Source organism: Scomber japonicus, chromosome 24 (genome assembly GCF_027409825.1).
Source record: "Scomber japonicus isolate fScoJap1 chromosome 24, fScoJap1.pri, whole genome shotgun sequence".
NCBI lineage: Eukaryota > Metazoa > Chordata > Actinopteri > Scombriformes > Scombridae > Scomber > Scomber japonicus.
The window spans coordinates 872,588-893,645 of NC_070601.1; the positions used below are offsets into that span (position 1 = coordinate 872,588).

Sequence of the window (21,058 nt, forward strand, 5' to 3'; positions counted from 1 at the left end):
TAGATCAATAGAAGTGATCAGTTCCCTATAGATCAATAGAAGTGATCAGTTCCCTTTAGATCAATAGTAGTGATCAGTTCCCTTTAGATCAATAGTAGTGATCAGTTCCCTATAGATGAATAGAAGTGATCAGTTCCCTATAGATCAATAAAAGTGATCAGTTCCCTATAGATGAATAGAAGTGATCAGTTCCCTATAGATCAGTTACCTATAGATCAATAGAAGTGATCAGTTACCTATAGATCAATAGAAGTGATCAGTTACCTATAGATCAATAAAAGTGATCGGTTCCCTATAGATAATAGTATTGATCAGTTACCTATAGATCAGTTACCTATAGATCAATAGAAGTGATCGGTTACCTATAGATCAATAGAAGTGATCAGTTCCCTATAGATCAATAGAAGTGATCAGTTACCTATAGATCAATAGAAGTGATCAGTTACCTATAGATCAATAGAAGTGATCGGTTCCCTATAGATTAATAGAAGTGATCAGTTCCCTATAGATCAATAGAAGTGATCAGTTCCCTATAGATCAATAGAAGTGATCAGTTACCCATAGATCAATAGTATTGATCAGTTACCTATAGATCAACAGTATTGATCAGTTACCTATAGATCAGTTACCTATAGATCAATAGTATTGATCAGTTACCTATAGATCAGTTACCTATAGATCAATAGTAGTGATCAGTTCCCTATAGATCAATAGTATTGATCGGTTACCTATAGATCAATAGAGGTGATCAGTTCCCTATAGATCAATAGTATTGATCGGTTACCTATAGATCAATAGTATTGATCGGTTACCTATAGATCAATAGTATTGATCGGTTACCTATAGATCAATAGTATTGATCGGTTACCTATAGATCAACAGTATTGATCGGTTACCTATAGATCAATAGTATTGATCGGTTACCTATAGATCAATAGTATTGATCAGTCACCTATAGATCAATAGTATTGATCGGTTACCTATAGATCTGGTCTCTGATGATGGGGAACTCTCCCGTCACGACGTTCTGGACGTAAGTCGTGAACCATTCTAAGAAACAGGAACCTGAAACACACACAGTTACAATATTAAACATTTTATTTTAGTAGTATTTATTATTTATTTATTTATTATTTATTTATTATTTATTTATTTATTTATTATTTATTTAATTTAAAGATGAAGAAGTGTGAATGAAGAATGAAAAGAGGAGAGATAAAAGGAACCAACCTGTGATGAACATGTCGATGGCTGAAGGATCCTGAGCCGTCTGATCCTGAAACACGACAAACAGGAAGAGAAACCAACATGAACCACTCCATCACAGGACAGGGGTGCTCTTATTGTGAAAGGACAGGCTTACGTACAGGACAGAGGTTGTCTTATTGTGAAAGGACAGGCATGCGTACAGGACAGGGGTGCTCTTATTGTGAAAGGACAGGCGTACATACAGGACAGGGGTGCTCTTATTGTGAAAGGACAGGCGTAAGTACAGGACGGGGGTTGTCTTATTGTGAAAGGACAGGCGTACATACAGGACAGGGGTAGAAAGAAGGATGGTGCTCTTATTGTGAAAGGACAGGCGTACAAAGGGGACAGGGGTTGTCTTATTGTGAAAGAACAGCCGTACGTACAGCACAGGGATAGAAGAAGGAAGGAAGGATGGTGCTCTTATTGTGAAAAGCGTACATACAGGACAGTGGTAGAAGGAAGGAAGGTGCTCTTATTGTGAAAAGCGTACATACAGGACAGTGGTAGAAGGAAGGAAGGTGCTCTTATTGTGAAAAGCGTACGTACAGGACAGGGGTAGAAGGAAGGAAGGTGCTCTTATTGTGAAAAGTGTACGTACAGGACAGTGGTAGAAGGAAGGAAGGTGCTCTTATTGTGAAAAGTGTACGTACAGGACAGTGGTAGAAGGAAGGAGGTGCTCTTATTGCGAAAGGACAGCTGTATGTACAGCACAGGGATAGAAGAAGGAAGGAAGGAAGATGCTCTTATTGTGAAAGGACAGGTGTATGTACAGGACAGGGGTGCCTAAAGGACAGGGGTGCCTAAAGGACAGGGGTAGAAGAAGGATGGAAGGTGCTCTTATTGTGAAAGGACAGGCGTACGTACAGGACGGGTAGAAGAAGAACGGAAGGTTGTCTTATTGTGAAAGGACAGGCGTACGTACAGGACGGGTAGAAGAAGAAAGGAAGGTTGTCTTATTGTGAAAGGACAGGCGTACGTACAGGACAGGGGTAGAAGGAAGGAAGGTGCTCTTATTGTGAAAAGTGTACGTACAGGACAGTGGTAGAAGGAAGGAAGGTGCTCTTATTGTGAAAAGCGTACGTACGGGACAGGGGTAGAAGCTCTCGTACATCCTGCGGCCCTCTGCCGGCTGCAGAGCCATGTACTGGCTGAGTCCGGTGTGGAAGCAGAAGGTGAGCGGCAGACAGCGCCTCATTCCTTTCCTCTGCTGGAAACCGCCGGCCGCCGTCTCCACGTCCAGCAGCACCTCCGACCGGTAGTGATTGGACAGAGACATGCTGCCCATCAATCTGAGGGGACACAGACAGACAGGTGGGGGTGAGACAGGATGTGAGCGTCGTCATGGCGACTCCATCAGGCCGGTGCCGGTGCCGGTACTGACCCGGGGATCACCAGCTTCTGTCCGTTGTGGATTCGGTACGAGCAGCGATAGTCGTCTGGAAGTCTGCAGCCGATCTGAGCCTCGATGTCGTTAAGCTCCACCTCTGTGGCTCCCTCTGAAACGAGAATCAAACACACCTGTCATTAAAACACAACGTCTCTCCTGCAGGAAGTTGATTTTAAGGAGTTTTAAGGAAGGAAGGAAGGAAGGACAGAAGGAAGGAAGGAAAGATGGAATGAAGGAAAGAAAAGAAGGAAAGGAAGGAAAAGAAGGAAAGGAAGGTAGGAAGGAAGGAAGGAAGGAAGGAAAAGAAGGCAAGAACGAAGGAAGGAAAGAAGGAAAATAAGACAGGAAGGAAAGATGGAAGGAAGGAAAAGAAGATAGGAAGGAAAAAGGGAAGGAAAGGAGGAAGGAAGGAAAAGAAGATAGGAAGGAAAAGGGAAGGAAAGGAGGAAGGAAGGAAAAGAAGATAGGAAGGAAAGAGGGAAGGAAAAGAAGATAGGAAGGAAGGAAGGAAGGAAAAGAATGAAAGAAGGAAAGAGTTGTAAAGAATTGTGAACGTTTCCCTTTAAATGAAACCTTTCACTGCTCGTACACACACACACACACACACACACACAGTAACATACACACACACCTTTGAGTGATGCGATCATGCGAGGACAGCGCTGCTGCAGGAAGCTCTTCAGCTGCTCCCAGGATCTCTTCAGGACCGGGTAGTACTGGATGTACCGACCCAGGTCTCTGTAGGACTGCTTAAAGAGACAGAACCAGGACACACCGCTCTGCAGCCGCTCCGCACTGCACACGCACACGCACACGCACACACACACACACACACACACAGTAACACACACACACACACACACAGTAACACAGTAACACACACACACACACACACAGTAACATACACACACACACACACAGTAACACACACACACACACATATATATATATACACACACAGTAACACACACACACACACATATATATATATACACACACAGTAACACACACACACACACACACAGACAGTAACATACACACACAGACACAGTAACATTTATACACACACACACACACACACACACACACACAGACAGACAGTAACACACACACACACACACGCACAGACAGACAGTAACACACACACACACACACAGTAACATTTATACACACACACACACACAGACAGACAGTAACACACACACACAGTAACACACACACACACACACACACACACACACACAGACAGAAACACACACACACACACAGACAGAAACACACACACACACACACACACACAATCTTAGTAATTCAACATTGCATTGGTTTATCTGAGCACTACATGTATCTGACTGTATATGGATCAGAAATGAAAAATGTCAAATGGTGTAACCACAAAAGAATGATTCTCCAGGTTAAATGTAATATTTAGAACAATAGTATTCCATTAGCTTGATCATGCCAAACTAGTTGATATGGTGTTAGGTAGGAAGGAAGGAAGGAAGGAAGGAAGGAAGGAAGGAAGGAAGGATGTAAGATCATGCCAAATATCATGACTATTTACTGTTTTTAAGCAAAGTTTTACATTTTTATGGTTACACCACTTAGACATTTTTGCCATAATCCTGTAATATATTCTCTCAAAATGGATTAAATTAAATAGATTAAAACAGACAACATGTATTAGTATTATTGGTGATAATGGTGATATTGGTTATATTGGTATTATTGTAATATTGGTGATATTGGTAATATTGGTATTAATGATATTGGTATTATTGGTGATATTGGTGATATTGATGATATTGATATTATTGGTGATATTAGTGACATTGGTATTATTGGTGATTTTGGTGATATTTGTATTAATGATATTGGTGACATTGGTATTATTGGTGATATTGGTATTATTGGTATTATTGATATTGGTATTATTGGTGATAATGTTATTATTGGTATTATTGGTGATATTGGTGATATTGATGATATTGGTATTATTGGTATTATTGGTGATATTGGTGATATTGATGGTATTGGTATTAATGATGATAATGGTGATATTGGTATTATTGGTAATATTGGTTATATTGGTATTATTGGTATTATTGGTGATATTGGTGATATTGATGGTATTGGTATTAATGATGATAATGGTGATATTGGTATTATTGGTAATATTGGTATTATTGGTGATATTGGTATTATTGGTGATATTGGTGGTATTGGTGATATTGGTTATATTGGTGATATTGATGGTATTGGTATTATTGGTGTTATTGGTATTATTGGAATTATTGGTGATATTGGTATTATTGGTATTATTGATGGTATTGGTATTATTGGTGATATTGGTGATACTGGTATTATTGGTGATATTGGTGTTATTGGTGATACTGGTATTATTGGTGATACTGGTGATATTGGTATTGTAGGTGATACTGGTATTATTGGTGATACTGGTGATATTGGTATTGTAGGTGATACTGGTATTATTGGTGATACTGGTGATATTGGTATTGTAGGTGATACTGGTATTATTGGTGATACTGGTGATATTGGTATTGTAGGTGATATTGGTATTATTGGTGATATTGGTGTTATTGGTGATATTGGTGTTATTGGTGATACTGGTATTATTGGTGATATTGGTATTATTGGTGATACTGGTGATATTGGTATTATAGGTGATATTGGTGATATTGGTGATATTGGTACTCACTCTGTCAGCAGCCAGTGTTTGGAGCAGTGGGATTTCCACAGCGGATTGTGTTTGGACAACTCATTCAACCTCCTGCTGACATAACTGCAGCTGCACACAGAGACATTACATTCATTTACAACAGACAGATTCTTAAATGGGATTATTTTCTGCTCTGTGACAATAAACTGAATATCTTTACACTTTGGAAAACAACGACTCACATGTTTCATCATTTCCTGACATTTCATGGACCAAACAACCAATCAATAAATTAACCGACGCTACTTATAATACTCGTAATAATAATAATGAGTGTAATCAATTATTTGATATACAGACAGTTTTCATAAGCAGTTTATCCATTTAGTCATTTTATAAGCAACTAAACGTCCAGAAACTATCAAATAAAACCGTATATTTGCACATTTGAACCTTTTTATAAACCAAACATCCGCCTGAACAAACGTAAACAACCTTATCAGCTGTTAGCATGCGGCTAACTGTTAGCTCAGAGCTACATGACAGCTAACATTAAGGTTATTTTACATGTTTATATATCAGGTGTCCTCTCCGCACACAGGCCTCTGCTCGCTGATACTTACTGGATCAAGTCTCTGAAGTCCAGAAAGGATAAAATGTGCAGCAGCGGGTCTGAAGGAAGCAGATCCATCTGTAACTCCTGCAGAGCTGCCATTGTTAGCCAGCAACACTTCTTCTTCTTCTGTTGGTTTAATGTCAGCTGGAGACCAAGTTATAAACACGTTACTGCCCCCTGCTGGCCTGCAGAGGAACAGCAGATAAAAACACTGACTCGGTGGAGGTACTTTAGATATTACAGTAAAAGTATTGCAGTATTATAGTGATGTAGTATGCAGTATTACAGTAAAAGTACTGCAGTATTATAGTGATGTAGTATGCAGTATTAAAGTGAAAGTACTGCAGTATTATAGTGATGTAGTATGCAGTATTACAGTAAAAGTAGACCTTGCTAATATGGGGTTTAAAACTTGACACCTCGACTATTCTCGTGGTTTGGTTTGATAAGCCGATGAACAATATTTAAATGGTAATGTTAAACTTTATTTAAACATAACTTTTCAAAGCAAACGTTATACAGTGCATTTTATCAGATAATTACAAAATAAAACAAAAACATAAGATAGAAACAGTGACATCATGACACATTTACTTCATTGTTTTACGACTAATATTCAGTCTGATGATGACACTACAAATGTAAACACATACATTATTAAACTGTTATGATAGTGGTATTTACTGCCATCCAGTGGTCACAGTGAGGAACTACAACTAAAAACATGATCAGACAATATCAGAAGGATCTCTATGATTTCAGTTAGAAAACTTAGACATAATTACTGATGAGTAAATAGAAAAAAACACTCATTCATCATTTCAAGTGTAATTGAGAGTACATAGCAGCAGTAGCATGTCACAGGAAACAAATACTATTACTGGTTATTCACAATCATTTTATATTCTGAGTATTAATGCAAAATGACAACAACGACTTGGTTGATTTTTCAAACAAACTGTCCATCACTTGGAAACCATGTTTGGTTTACACATTTATAACCAATGAGAGATCCAGATGTTACCAAATAACATCATCAGTGTGTGATCCTGTACAGACTGAACTATCTGGGTGGTTTTCGTTGGTTTTTGTTGTGAAATCTCTGAGTTTGTTCACCCTGAGATGAGGGAAACTCAGGTCAACCCACAGTGTGAACCCAACCTGCTTATTGGCAAGTTTTCTTCAACAAACCCTGAGTTTATCTCCCTCTGACAGAACCAGACAGATTGTTTCATTTTCTCATTCATTCAGGAGTTTCTCATCTCAGGATTCATCAACTCAGAGTTCAGGATCAGGCTCAGAGTTTGTTCAAACTGCTTTCTGGAATACCAGGCAGGTAAGCAGCAATGTTTCTCTAAGTAGTAGCAGACTCTCCCTCTGAGCACAGAGACACTGAGGAAGATGTCAAGAGCTTACTGACACCCTGAAGTAAAGTGTACCTCAACCTGGACTTGTACCCAAACCAGGGCCCAAACCCAGCATACAGAGGCTCAGTGAATGTGGTGTTGAAGGTGTGGAGGTGGATCAGTGTGTCAGAGGAGACTCTGTAGAAGGACAGAGTGCCAGCAGGACAGTCCACATACACTGCTACTCTGTTAGAAACAGAGGAGGAGGAGGAGGAGATGACAGTTTCCCTGTTATTGTGCCAAACAGAGTAACCATTATCACAGCAGTACAGACTCCAGGACTGATCATTCAATCCAAACCTGCATTCATTACTTTTTCCTTTCCTCCCGATTCCTCTGTAACTCACTGATATGTCAACATCTCCTCTCCACTCGACCTCCCAGTAACAGCGAGCAGGAAGTTCATTTCCACACAGCAGCTGAGGCCAGTAGTCAAATCTGTCTGGATGATCAGGATATGACTGATTAATTAACACCTCTGTCACCTTCCTGTTGTTGTCAGACAGTTTGAGGTTTCTGTTCATCGTGCTTGGATCCAGTTTGAGTTCACAGAAATCTGATGGAGAGAACGAGACACAATACAGCTGCAGTTATTGATCTATCATCTGATCTTCATCCTCAGTAGGATGTGAATGAGTGATGTCACAGTTTGATGAATGAAATGAAAAACACACTTACACTTCCTCAGACCTGGTGTCAACCATCGAACTCCAGCAGGCTGCAGGCTGAAAGGAGGAGGGGGGTCAGAGCAGCACGTTCTCTTTCAGCATGCTAACATGGACGTTACATGGCTCTAGTCTACTGTTTTATTATTCTCTTCTAATGTGGGGTTGGGCTTTCATACACTTTGATCCAATCTGAATCCACTATCCCAATCCTTCTGAAACCCTGATTGAATCTAATCAGGTTTAACTTTCAACATTTACAGGAAACTTCAGTTAGTAAAAAGAAAAAGTCAAAGATTCAGTTGAGATCTGTGATCAGCTCTGACAGAGAAAATGTTTCAAGCTCTTCCTCCTCTATCACACATTGTCTGTCCATACCTGAGAGTGTCCAGTCTCCAGTGTGGATCCTCCAGTCCAGCAGACAGGATCTTCTCTCCTGAGTCTCCTGGATGATTGTATCTCAGGTCCAGCACTCTCAGATGGGAGGGGTTGCACCGCAGAGCTGAGGCCAGAGAAACACAGCCTTTCTCTGTGATCAGACATCCTGACAGGCTGCAAACGCACAAAACAACATGTCAGACTGACTGTTTGTGCAGACAAATGCTAAAATAAATGTATAATATCTCAAATAATTAGCTCTAGGTTATCATTTGTCTGAACTCTATGAATTAATGGTTAAATTTAAGAAAAAATGTATATGTCCTCTCAGATATTCCAGATTTAAACAAGAGATAAGGTTAGGGCAAACAAACTGGTTTGAAAATCATAAACGCAAAAAAATATTTGCAGACATTTTATATTTATCAATTAACATAAATCAGGATTTAAATTATTATTGGTTGACCAGGTCAATTAATCCTGACCTGAGAGTTTTCAGTGTGCAGTGTGAACTCTTCAGTCCAGTAGAAAGCTGCTTCAGTCCTGAATCCTGCAGGTTGTTGTTACTCAGGTCCAGATGTCTCAGACTAGAGGACTGGGAGCTGAGAACTGAGGACAGAGCTTCACAGCTTCTCTCTGAGAGGTTGCAGCCACTCAGCCTGTGGAGACGATAAGAAAAAAAGTAGGAGTCCTTTATTTTTATACATTGTTGAGTAAAGATAGCAAAGTAATTAAATAATGACGGTTATCTGTGTACTTACAGAGCTTTGTTGGAGGCTTTGACCACTGGCAGTAGCCTCAGAAGAGCCTCCTCTGAAGCAGAGTATTTCTTCAGGTCAAACACGTCCAGATCGTTTTCTGATGACAGTAAGATGAAGACCAGAGCTGACCACTGAGCAGGAGACAGTTCATCTGTGGAGACTCTTCCTGATCTCAGGTACTGTTGGATCTCCTGCACTAGAGAACAATCATTCAGTTCATTCAGACAGTGGAACAGATTGATGCTTCTCTCTGCAGACACATTCTCACTGATCTTCTTCTTGATGTACTCGACCGTTTCCTGATTGGTCTGCAAGCTACTTCCTGTCTGTGTCAGCAGACCTCGTAGGAGAGTCTGATTGGTCTGCAGTGAAAGACCCAGGAGGAAGCGGAGGAACAAGTCCAGGTGTCCATTTGGACTCTTTAAGGCCTCGTCCACAGCACTCTGGTAGAAATGTGTCTCTGCAGATTCTTGTTTAGTTTCAGACTTCTGGGATGTTGTTTGTTCTTCTGCCAGCAGATTGACTCCAGACTTGATGAATGTCAGATGGACATGAAGAGCAGCCAGAAACTCCTGAACACTCAGATGGACGAAGCAGAACACCTTGTCCTGGTACAGCCCTCTCTCCTCTTTAAAGACCTGTGTGAACACTCCTGAGCACACCGAGGCTGCTCTGATATCGATGCCACACTCTGTCAGGTCTGATTCATAGAAGATCAGGTTGCCTTTCTGCAGCTGCTCAAAAGCCAGTTTTCCCAGAGTCTCAATCATCTTCCTGTTCTCTGGACTCCAGTGTGGATCTGTCTCAGCTCCTCCATCATACTTGATGTTCTTCAGTTTAGCCTGAACCACCAGGAAGTGGATGTACATCTCAGTCAGGGTCTTGGGCAGCTCTCCTCCCTCTCTGCTTTTCAACACATCCTCCAGAACTGTAGCAGTGATCCAGCAGAAGACTGGGATGTGGCACATGATGTGGAGGCTTCGTGATGTCTTGATGTGGGAGATGATGTTTCTGGCCTGCTGCTTATCTTTGAAACTCTTCTTGAAGTACTTCTTCTTCTGTGGGTCAGTGAACCCTCTGACCTCTGTCACCATGCCGACACACTCAGGAGGGATCTGATTGGCTGCTGCAGGTCGTGTGGTTATCCAGAGGCGAGCAGAAGGAAGCAGTTTCCCCCTGATGAGGTTTGTCAGCAGCACATCAACTGAGGTGGACTCTGTAACATCAGTCAGGATCTCAGTGTTGTGGAAGTCCAGAGGAAGTCGACACTCATCCAGACCGTCGAAGATGAACACAACCTGGAACTCTTCAAACCTGCAGATTCCTGCTTCTTTGGTTTCAGTAAAGAAGTGATGAACAAGTTCCACCAAGCTGTACTTTTTCTCTTTCAGCACATTCAGCTCTCTGAAAGTGAATGGAAATGTGAAGTCTATGTCCTGATTGGCTTTGTCTTCAGCCCAGTCCAGAGTGAACTTCTGTGTTAAGACTGTTTTCCCAATGCCAGCCACTCCCTTTGTCATCACTGTTCTGATTGGTTCATCTCTTCCAGGTGAGACTTTAAAGATGTCTTCTTGTCTGATAGTTGTTTCTGGTCTGACTGGTTTCCTGGATGCTGTTTCAATCTGTCTGACCTCATGTTCACCATTGACTTCTGCAGTCCCTCCCTCTGTGATGTAGAGCGGCGTGTAGATCTGATTCAGAAGGGTTGGGTTTCCCGCTTTAGCGATCCCATTAAATATACACTCAAACTTCTTCTGCAGGTTAGACTTGAATTTACGTCCAACTGGAATGGTTTCTGAAAGACCACACAAGACCAATTTGAATACCTACAGTATATGACCATATTTTCCTCCATCTCTTAAGACATCAGTAAATGTCTCATTTATCCATCATGTTAAATCTTTATAGAAATCCTCTTACTGCTCAGCAGACGGTCAGCCAGCTCCTCCTGCTTCATTCTCCTCAGGCAGTGCAGCGTGATCTTAAGAAATGCCTCTCTGCTCTTCCTCCTCTGCTCTTCCTCCTCACTGTCCAACACCTCCTCATCCTCCCTCTGACTCTCAAAGCATTCTGGGTCATCTAGACTCAGAAGCTTCTGCATCTTCTTCAGCTCGTTCTTCACAAGAGTGACGATGTTCTCCTCCAGCAGCTGGAACAGAATAATATATGAATGACACAATCAAACTAACATCATGAAGCAAACATCAGATCCATGTTGGACACACTGACAATCCACTGGTCTACAAAGTGCAGCATGGAGATGATTGTGAACACAATAGATGTAAAAGTTGTTGTTGTACATGTACAGACCATAAATATGGAGTCCAGGTGTTTTTGATGCTGCTGGGCAGACTGACCACTGAGAACCTCTGAGCTCTCCTGGTCCACTCTGTGGAGGAATCATGAAGAATGAGCTCACATTATGTCTGTCCACACAGAGACTAACACAAGATAAAGGTCTATCAAGTGATATTTGGATGTGAACAGAGAATCAGATGACTCCCTGTAGTGGTGAAGCTTTACTAGTCCTGCTGATCCCACTGAGAATCAACAGCTCGGTCTGTTTGTAGCTTTCAGCTCAGAGTCTGTTTGGTTTAGTCTCAACAGATCTCACCAACCCAACTCAGCTAGAGCCAGTGTGTGGTTGTATGAGACTTGTTTTATTGGCTAGTTCTCTGTGTTAATGGTTGGATGTGAGTGTGAACATTGATCAGAGGATTTTGTCTGAGTCAGTAAAGGTTTGAAAACGGGACACTTGATAAGAATGTGATCATGAAGCATCATTTTATTTTCATTATCAGTTTGAAATCCTCACCTGTGATCATCAGGGTGGCGTCCATCTTTGAAGTTAAAAGGATGATTCTTAGACCGATCACTCTTCATAGACACACAGCTCGGTTCAGGTTGGTCCAGCTTCCTCCTGATAGAAACACAAGATAAATTCTGCTCAGCACCCAGAACACACTGACACTAAATCTGTCAGTGATTTAATACACCTACTGTACACAACACAGTAGTATCCAAGTAGTTAGGGCCCGAGCGCTGACCAGTGCAAAGTCCTATTGTATCTGTCAAGATTCTTCTTCTTCTTTTTTTTTTTCTGTCACGATGACGGCCTTTTTGCCCCCCTAAACGTGCCCCAAAACTCACCAAAGTTTGCATGCAAGCCAGACCTGGTGAAAAATTTGATATTTTATGGTTTGCATAAATGGGCGTGGCAAAATGGCTCTCTAGCGCCACCTGTAAAATCAATAAAATCGAGCCCCTCGCCACAGATTGACATAGAGAAACGAAACTCGGTACACATGTTCATCATGTCAAGACGCACCAAAAAGTCTCTTGGACACATACCCTAACACCAACAGGAAGTCGGCCATTTTGAATCAAATTATTGATCTTAATGCCGAATTTGGCATCATATTTGAACAAACTAGTCCTAGAGATTTCTTCCCATCCACTTCAAATTCACACAGTCATCTTGAGACATTGGAGATGAAAAGTTATCAAAAGCTTTTTCCCCTGTTATTCCTGGTTGCCGTGGTGATGCGGCGAATTTCGATGTCTCGCCATGAAATTTAAAACCCTCATAACTTGACTCCACATGGTCTGAGCTTTTCCAAATTTCATATGTTTGTTCAGTGTCCTGGTCTGAACACATGTACAGTCTCATATTTAGTGACAGTCATAGCGCCACCTACTGGCAATAGGAAGTCACTTGCTTCATTCTTTCACTAATTACTCCCATAATCTTAATTACTTACACCTGAAATTGACTCAGCTAAGACATAAGACCAGTTATCAGAATCTGTTTTATGACTTCTTCCTGTTGGGCGTGGCTGTGCAGACAATTTCGATGCTTCTCCATGAAGCAGGAAGTCGTTATAACTCCTACAGACATTGTCCCATCTACACTAAATTCATCATGCATGTAGAGGGTCCCGCGCTGAACACAGCTATGCATCAATACTGTGTCATATACACAGCGCCACCTACTGGACACAGGAAGTCAGCCTCATATGACAAACATTATCCGATTTATATGAAATTTACAGGATGTGATGTCTTTGTTGCTGTTTTCTAGCTCCACATAGTGAACACAGGAAGTGATATTTCACCACTTCATGCGACGTCAAATAAAAGCCTGTGTATGAAGATGTCTATGTGTGCGCCCTCCAACTGCGCCGCTGCATGGGGGGGCGAGGGCCCGTTCATCGCTGCTTGCAGCTTTAATTTTATATGAATTCACTGTTAACCTTAAACATGATTAACTGTATGAGTAGAGCTGTATTCAGTGTAGTGTGCAGAACCTGGAGGGTTGAAGCTGAATAATCACTGCCATTCATCTCACACTGCTATTTATTCATGTGCAATACCATGTGAATAATACTTAATATTGTGCAGTATCACATTTAATACTGCTATTTATTATTCTTGTGAACTGTATTAGTATTTACATTCAGTCATAGTTGTACACTCTAGTGCAATATGACTAAATAGTTAAGAGCAATAATCCATAATATATAATTTACATTCACTTCATCCATGTTATTTATAATGCAATATCTCTGCACTCAGCTTTATATTTTAGTGTTTATTTATATTTTTATATTATAATTAACATGTGTTTTGATGTTTTTCTGTATTTTCTATGCATCGTTGGCACATAGTGAAAGCTTCAAACTGCAGCTCTGGTTCTGATGCTGAGGACAAGCAGTCCTCTACACCCACTGACAACAACATGAGAAGAAAAGTCATCTGAAAGTAAATTCAGTTCACTGCTGGAAGTGAAACATCAGAAGACTTCCTGAGGTCAGAGTGCCAAAATGTTTCTTTGGAGAACTTCAATAACAAGGATTATATTTGAGTTCTGTGCCATAAAATAACCCTGAAAACACTGAAATTATGTAATTACCAACATTATCAGAATTAACAACAAAATATCAAATGATTTAACTGACAACTGTTTACCCTGTTTAAGATTTGAGCTCATATTGTCCGTATTTTAACTGTGAGGAACTTACATTTGATCAGATGAGTGTCTTTGTTTGAATTCAATAACACCATCCATTGACCGGTCGCTCTTGAAGGACACACAGCTGGGTTCAGGTTCAGGTTCAGGTCCAGGAGAATCTGGTCTCTGATGGATCCTGGTAGAAAAACATCACTCATCATTTTAATAAAGCTCAAATATTCAGCAGAATTTTTGATACAGATTAAATAGAAAAAACAAGACATGCAAACCACACTTGTACACTCATGTTTCACACTCTTTATTTTATATTATTGTATCTATTACTATTGTTTTTATTATTTATATATTTCTTTTTTCCTGACTGCATTATTGAAGAGCTGAAAGCTACTATTTTTACTCTTTTATACTTCTGTAATGAGATGTAACAATAAAGAACCTAAAATGACTGAAATGATGTAATTACCAACATTACCAGAAATATCATCACATGATCAAATATCAAATAATTCAACTGATAAATGTTTATCCTGATTCAGATTTGAGATTATATTGTGCCAATTTTAATACTGATAACAACTTACTTTTGATCAGAGGAATGCTGTTGTTTAAAGTCAATAATATCCTCCACTGACCGGTCGCTCTTGAGTGACATACAGCTGGGTTCAGGTTCAGGTTCAGCTTCAGGTTCAGGTTCAGCAAAGTTTGGCCTTTCCAGCTCTGGGCTTCCTCTACACAACACACACAGAGCTTTGAGTGTGAATAATGATGGTGGAGAACAGTGATGGACAGTTAGAGATCCTCATCTCACCTCTGAGCTTTGGTCTGGCTGTCATGTTCCCCACACAGAGAGCTTTTAGAGGGAGGGACTCCCTCCTCTCTGTCCTCACTCTGATCCATGCTGCTGAAGTCACATCCACATCAGTCACACAATGTGGATGGATTTACTTGATCAAGGAGAAGTGAATGAATGATCAGTACATGATGAAGTTTCTGTCCTCCAGGACTTTAAACCACACAGATATTAACACATAATGAGTCATGCCTTAATATGGGCAGATCCAACACATCTACAATATACAGAATATATTCTACTGGTATAAAGACAAAACATGACTTAGATGGCACTCTGGACCTTTGTCCTACATCCAACACTTTATCAAACCTCGGACTCCAGTTACCTTTAACAAACAAACACATATCTGACCTTGGCTGCTATAGCAACACTATCAGAAAGCCTCCTGTTTGCCCAAAATGAGCAGACTCACTGCCGACTACTACTTCCTACAGAGACAGTGTGTAAACCAAGAGTTGGTGAAGCCTTGCGATGACCTCAAAGCCTCGTCTGATCCAGTGCATAATAATGATGGAAAATCCCCTAACACAATAGTTTCTCCTCAAAGCTGCAGTTACATTCATATTCAGCTTGGTGCACATTAAATCTGACAGTTAAGTTATTTATTGCAGTAGGTTTCCTCTTGGTGTTTACCTGTTGAGCTGTGGAGGAAGTATAGTAACAATAGAAGCTTGATAAGCGCAGTTTCAGGAGCGGGAACACACACCAAGTATAGGACCATTCCGGCTCCTATATAAACAGACCTAACAGCTTCCCCCTCGTTCACGCTCGCTTTCGAGTTCCCCCCCCCCCCCCCCCCCCCGCCCTCTCTTCTGTTCTTCTCTCCTCTCTCACAGGTTCCTAGGGGTTCGTCACTGCCCGGGCGCAGCGGCGGATCCTTCGTCCGACCTCCCCACACCGCATCAAGAATAGTCTACACAATTCATTCAAATTCTGTCAATAAATCTGTTAAAACGTATCTCGTTGGTGATGTGTTCCTTGCTCGTGAAAAAGAGATTAAAAACATGTAACGGTGAAACGGGTATGATGATCCCCCAGTTATAATAATGAAATAGGCCTAAAGAAGCCTTTTTTAAACAAATGAAAAACAACAACTCGTAATGAACATGAGGGAATGGCCTTACCTTACCTGTGCTGTGAAGACCTGACCATGAACTCAACAGCGGAAATGTTACAGCGTTATTTACACAGCAACAATCAAACTGCTGATTTCTGTTTCTAGAAGAGCTAAACTAACAGCAGTTACTGCAACAACATGAACCAAGAGTCATTCAAGTGTAAAAACACAGAAACTGTCTGTTACATTACCTTCAGACGGAGAAAGCTATCCGCAGCACGTGATCCGAAGAAGTGAAAGTTAAAGTTTGACCAGGAGGCAGGAGGAAAGAGGAAGGCGGTGCATAAAATAACACAACTTATGTTATAAAATACTATAAATACATAAAGCGTCGTGAAGAAAAAAAAGAGAAGAAAACAAAGAAGAACGTGTTAAAATTGATATATTTCCTCTGAGATGTTGAAATGATTTTAAATAACAACCTGCCAACATTAATAAAACAGTGTTTCATCTGGTCAAATGTCGCCATCCGGTGGACATGAGCCGCAACTACACGCAGAGCTGCCGGGTGCGTTTGGTAGAGTGGGCCGGTTGGTTGGAGGGGCGGAGCTTGGATCACTGCTGGGTGCGTTGAGTTGCGTTCATAATGTCAAATGAAGTACTAATACTGCGTTCATACTACCATATGAAGTACTAATACTGCATTCATACAGCCACATGAAGTACTAATACTGCATTCATACAGCCACATGAAGTACTAATACTGCATTATACAGCCATATGAAGTACTAATACTGCGTTCATACAACCATATGAAGTACTAATACTGCATTATACAGCCATATGAAGTACTAATACTGCATTCATACCACCAAAATAAAATAAACATATATAAATATGTTACAATCTAATAAAATCATAAAATACCAAACTTCCAACAGTTTATAAATCTCTCTGCAGCTCTGCTTGTAGTTGCGGCTGATGTCCACCGGATGGCGGCAGTTGACCATATACAGTTTATTTTTATTATAATCTCAGAAAATATCTAATATTATGATACATATACACACATATATAATATATTTTTACAAATATTGTAGAAAATAAAATTACCAACCATTATTTTATTTTATTATTTTAAAAATGACATTTACTTCATGAAAACTTTAATTAAAACTAATCAAATTTACTGATATTTAATTTTAAAAACATTTTGTTCTAAAAAAATAAAAAGAGAGAACATTATTTATTCATGTGTAAATGTTTAATTACACTCCACACTTTTTATGTGTCTTATTTTTCTAAACAGTCAATTTAAATATATTATAAATTAGATATTTTCTCATTTTAAATATAAAAATCAGCTGTTTCTGGTCAAATGTCGCCCTCCGGTGGACATGAGCCGCAACTACAAGTAGAGCTGCAGGGTGCGTTTGGTAGAATGGGCCGGTTGGTTGGAGGGGCGGAGCTTAGATCACTGCTGGGTGCGTTTAGTTGCGTTCATTATGTCAAATGGAGTACTAATACTGCATTCATACAGCCATATGAAGTACTAATACTGCGTTCATACTACCATATGAAGTACTAATACTGCATTCATACTACCATATGAAGTACTAATACTGCATTCATACTGCCATATGAAGTACTAATACTGCATTCATACAGCCATATGTCATACTAATACTGCATTCAAACTGCCATATGAAGTACTAATACTGCGTTCATACAACCATATGAAGTACTAATACTGCATTCATACTGCCATATGAAGTACTAATACTGCATTCAAACTGCCATATGAAGTACTAATACTGCATTCATACTACCATATGAAGTACTAATACTGAATTCATATGGCCATTTGAAGTACTAATACTGCATTCATACTACCATATGAAGTAGTAATACTGCAATCATACAGCCATTTGAAGTACTAATACTGCATTCATACGGCCATTTGAAGTACTAATACTGCATTCATACGACCGTATGAAGTACTAATACTGCATTCATACGGCCATTTGAAGTACTAATACTGCATTCATACGACCGTATGAAGTACTAATACTGCGTTCATACAGCCATATGAAGTACTAATACTGCATTCATACGAACATATGAAGTACTAATATTGTGTTCATACAGCCATTTGAAGTACTAATACTACATTCATACAGCCATATGGAGTACTAATACTGCGTTCATACTACCATATGAAGTACTAATACTGCATTCATACAGCCATATGAAGTACTAATACTGTGTTCATACTACCATATGAAGTACTAATACTGCATTCATACAGCCATATGAAGTACTAATACTGCATTCATACTGCCATATGAAGTACTAATACTGCGTTCATACAACCATATGAAGTACTAATACTGCATTCATACAGCCATATGTCATACTAATACTGCATTCAAATTGCCATATGAAGTACTAATACTGCGTTCATACAACCATATGAAGTACTAATACTGCATTCATACTGCCATATGAAGTACTAATACTGCATTCAAACTGCCATATGAAGTACTAATACTGCATTCATACTACCATATGAAGTACTAATACTGAATTCATATGGCCATTTGAAGTACTAATACTGCATTCATACTACCATATGAAGTAGTATGAATGCATTCATACAGCCATTTGAAGTACTAATACTGCATTCATACGGCCATTTGAAGTACTAATACTGCATTCATACGACCGTATGATGTACTAATACTGCGTTCATACAGCCATATGAAGTACTAATACTGCATTCATACAAACATATGAAGTACTAATACTGTGTTCATACAGCCATTTGAAGTACTAATACTACATTCATACAGCCATATGAAGTACTAATACTGCGTTCATACAGCCATTTGAAGTACTAATACTACATTCATACAGCCATATAAAGTACTAATACTTCATTCCTACTTCCATATGAAGTACTAATATTTCATTCATACAGCCATATGAAGTACTAATACTGCATTCACAGAGAAAATATCAGAAAATATCTAATATTATGATACATATACACACATATATTGACATTTCAAAAAAAATGTACAAAATAAAATTAACAAACATTATTTTCTTTCATCAATATTTTAAAAAATGTAATTTACTTAATGAAAACTTAAATTAATAAAATTTACTGATATTTAATTTTAAAAACATTTTGTTCTTAAAAAAAAGAAAGAAAAAGTTTTAAATTACACTCCACACTATTTTATGTGTCCTATTTTTCTAAAGTCAATTTAAATATGTTATAAATGAGATATTTTGTCATTTTAAATAAAAAATCTGCTGTTTCTTGTCAAATGTCGCCCTCCGGTGGACATCAGCCGCAACTACAAGCAGAGCTGCCCCAGATAGCAGGGTCATTGAAACAACGTTGAACTCTGATGTTGATTCACCCTCAATTAATATTGAAACAACGTTGATTTTCTAACTGAAGTTCAACAGAATTTCAATGGTATTTCAACTAACACAAATGTTGAAACAATGTTGAAAATTTCAACCTAACTATAGATCAACGTGCTTTCAATGATATTTCAATATTAAATATAATAATATTAAACCACAATAATTACTAAATATGCCTTTATAAAAATAGGCTAATAATACAAATCCTGCTTTATCTACAGTCAGGGTGTTATGGACATAGGCCTAAATATGATGGGCCTTATTAAACAGGTTTTTATCTAATAGCAAATGACAAAACCCACACAATGTTTTTAAAACAAACATTCATGTCTTAAATCAATACATTTCACCAAATTTCACAGCTTCTAAGGGCGTCCAATCCCTCCTGACTGGTCTGTGGTGTAATGCAGCCTCTTCTGATCTGCCTGAGAAAAGGTTAATTCGTTTCCAGTCCCCATTTGTAGTGTCAGGGCATCTAAAACAGAAAACGCAAGCAAAACACAAACTGTCAGTTAAATAGCTGTTACTGTACATGTCATTGTGCAAGTGGTGTGCAGATTCAGATATTAAAAAGAAACAAAAATAAGGTATAAAATACTTTAAAGACTTGCTTACTTGATAAATGATGTGGATCAATGATCTGTAAAAAGGACAAAAAAGGTTAAGTAAACAGCAATTTAACTTTAACAACCAACCACAGTCCTGATAACTCTACAGCAAGTGTTTTTGTAACCATGGAAACACACAGCGTGTACGTGAATCTGCTGTTACTGTGCATGTATTGTGACTTTATCTTTAACTTATAATATTCTATAAGTTATAGTAATCATTATGCCGATTGTATCCAAGCACCATCCATAGCTGTCATGTTGCTAGCGTAAATGCTAACTTCAGAAGAAAAGTGAACGTATCTTTTCTAATATCTCTGTAATTAATAAAATGGCTGCAAATTGGTCATATTGCTTTTAAATTGAGCGATAATATGGACTGTATCCTCGATCGCTGATCCTAGATAACATTGTCCTCATACAGTTAACAAGATAAGCTATCTTATCGAGCTACGCTAATGCTAAGGTTATGTATACATTATGTATATCATATTTTCACATCCTGTTTATTTAAAGCTAACATTTCCACGAAATAAACTGGTACACAAATGCTTGCTTTATAAATTCTGAGTGTTTATGAAGTGCTTGAATGAATTTGCTGTGTGCTGCAACAATTGTGTATTAACTCATAAATTAATGGTAGAAGTTCTGACAACACATGAATGACCGCATATAATGCTGCATTATGTAAATAAACTATAATGTTACACGTTTACGAATATCAAGTACAACATACAATTCAACATTCAAATACTAGATAAATGTTAATAAATGTATGCTTACCTGATATGGATTCGGAAATTAGATGTGCGGAGTGCAGAAACGTTGGTCTAACACATGATGGTCTCAACTATAAATTGATGGTTTTTCAATCATCTTTCCCGGTCAACTATAATTAAATAACTTTCCAACATCAGTATCATCATCTTGTCAACCAGGAATCAATGCTCAGTCAATTATAATCATAACTGTAAATTGAATAG

The 21,058-nt window shown here is 39.0% G+C and overlaps 2 protein-coding genes across 2 annotated transcripts in view; both read right to left on the bottom strand.

Moving 5' to 3' along the window:
* fbxo3 (F-box protein 3) overlaps nucleotides 1-6,034 on the bottom strand; it is a 10,308-nt gene extending 4,274 nt beyond the window's left edge. The window contains exons 1-7 of the mRNA XM_053314524.1: nucleotides 5,942-6,034; nucleotides 5,358-5,447; nucleotides 3,270-3,433; nucleotides 2,633-2,747; nucleotides 2,336-2,540; nucleotides 1,231-1,276; nucleotides 981-1,065 (exon numbers count right to left, since the gene is read on the bottom strand). Coding sequence (XP_053170499.1) covers nucleotides 981-1,065; nucleotides 1,231-1,276; nucleotides 2,336-2,540; nucleotides 2,633-2,747; nucleotides 3,270-3,433; nucleotides 5,358-5,447; nucleotides 5,942-6,033 — 797 coding nt within the window. The 5' untranslated portion in view covers nucleotide 6,034. The remainder of the gene's footprint in view (nucleotides 1-980; nucleotides 1,066-1,230; nucleotides 1,277-2,335; nucleotides 2,541-2,632; nucleotides 2,748-3,269; nucleotides 3,434-5,357; nucleotides 5,448-5,941) is intronic.
* Nucleotides 6,035-6,503: 469 nt separating this feature from the next.
* LOC128354255 (NLR family CARD domain-containing protein 3-like) lies at nucleotides 6,504-15,057 on the bottom strand. The gene is made up of 9 exons (XM_053314514.1): nucleotides 14,925-15,057; nucleotides 11,960-12,064; nucleotides 11,455-11,533; nucleotides 11,065-11,293; nucleotides 9,145-10,927; nucleotides 8,869-9,042; nucleotides 8,384-8,557; nucleotides 8,019-8,065; nucleotides 6,504-7,896 (listed from the first exon to the last, which is right to left on the bottom strand). Exons 1-9 carry the CDS (start codon nucleotides 15,011-15,013, stop codon nucleotides 7,289-7,291), a joined length of 3,288 nt encoding a protein of 1,095 aa, XP_053170489.1. The 5' UTR covers nucleotides 15,014-15,057; the 3' UTR covers nucleotides 6,504-7,288.
* Between the last annotated feature and the right edge of the window lie 6,001 nt (nucleotides 15,058-21,058).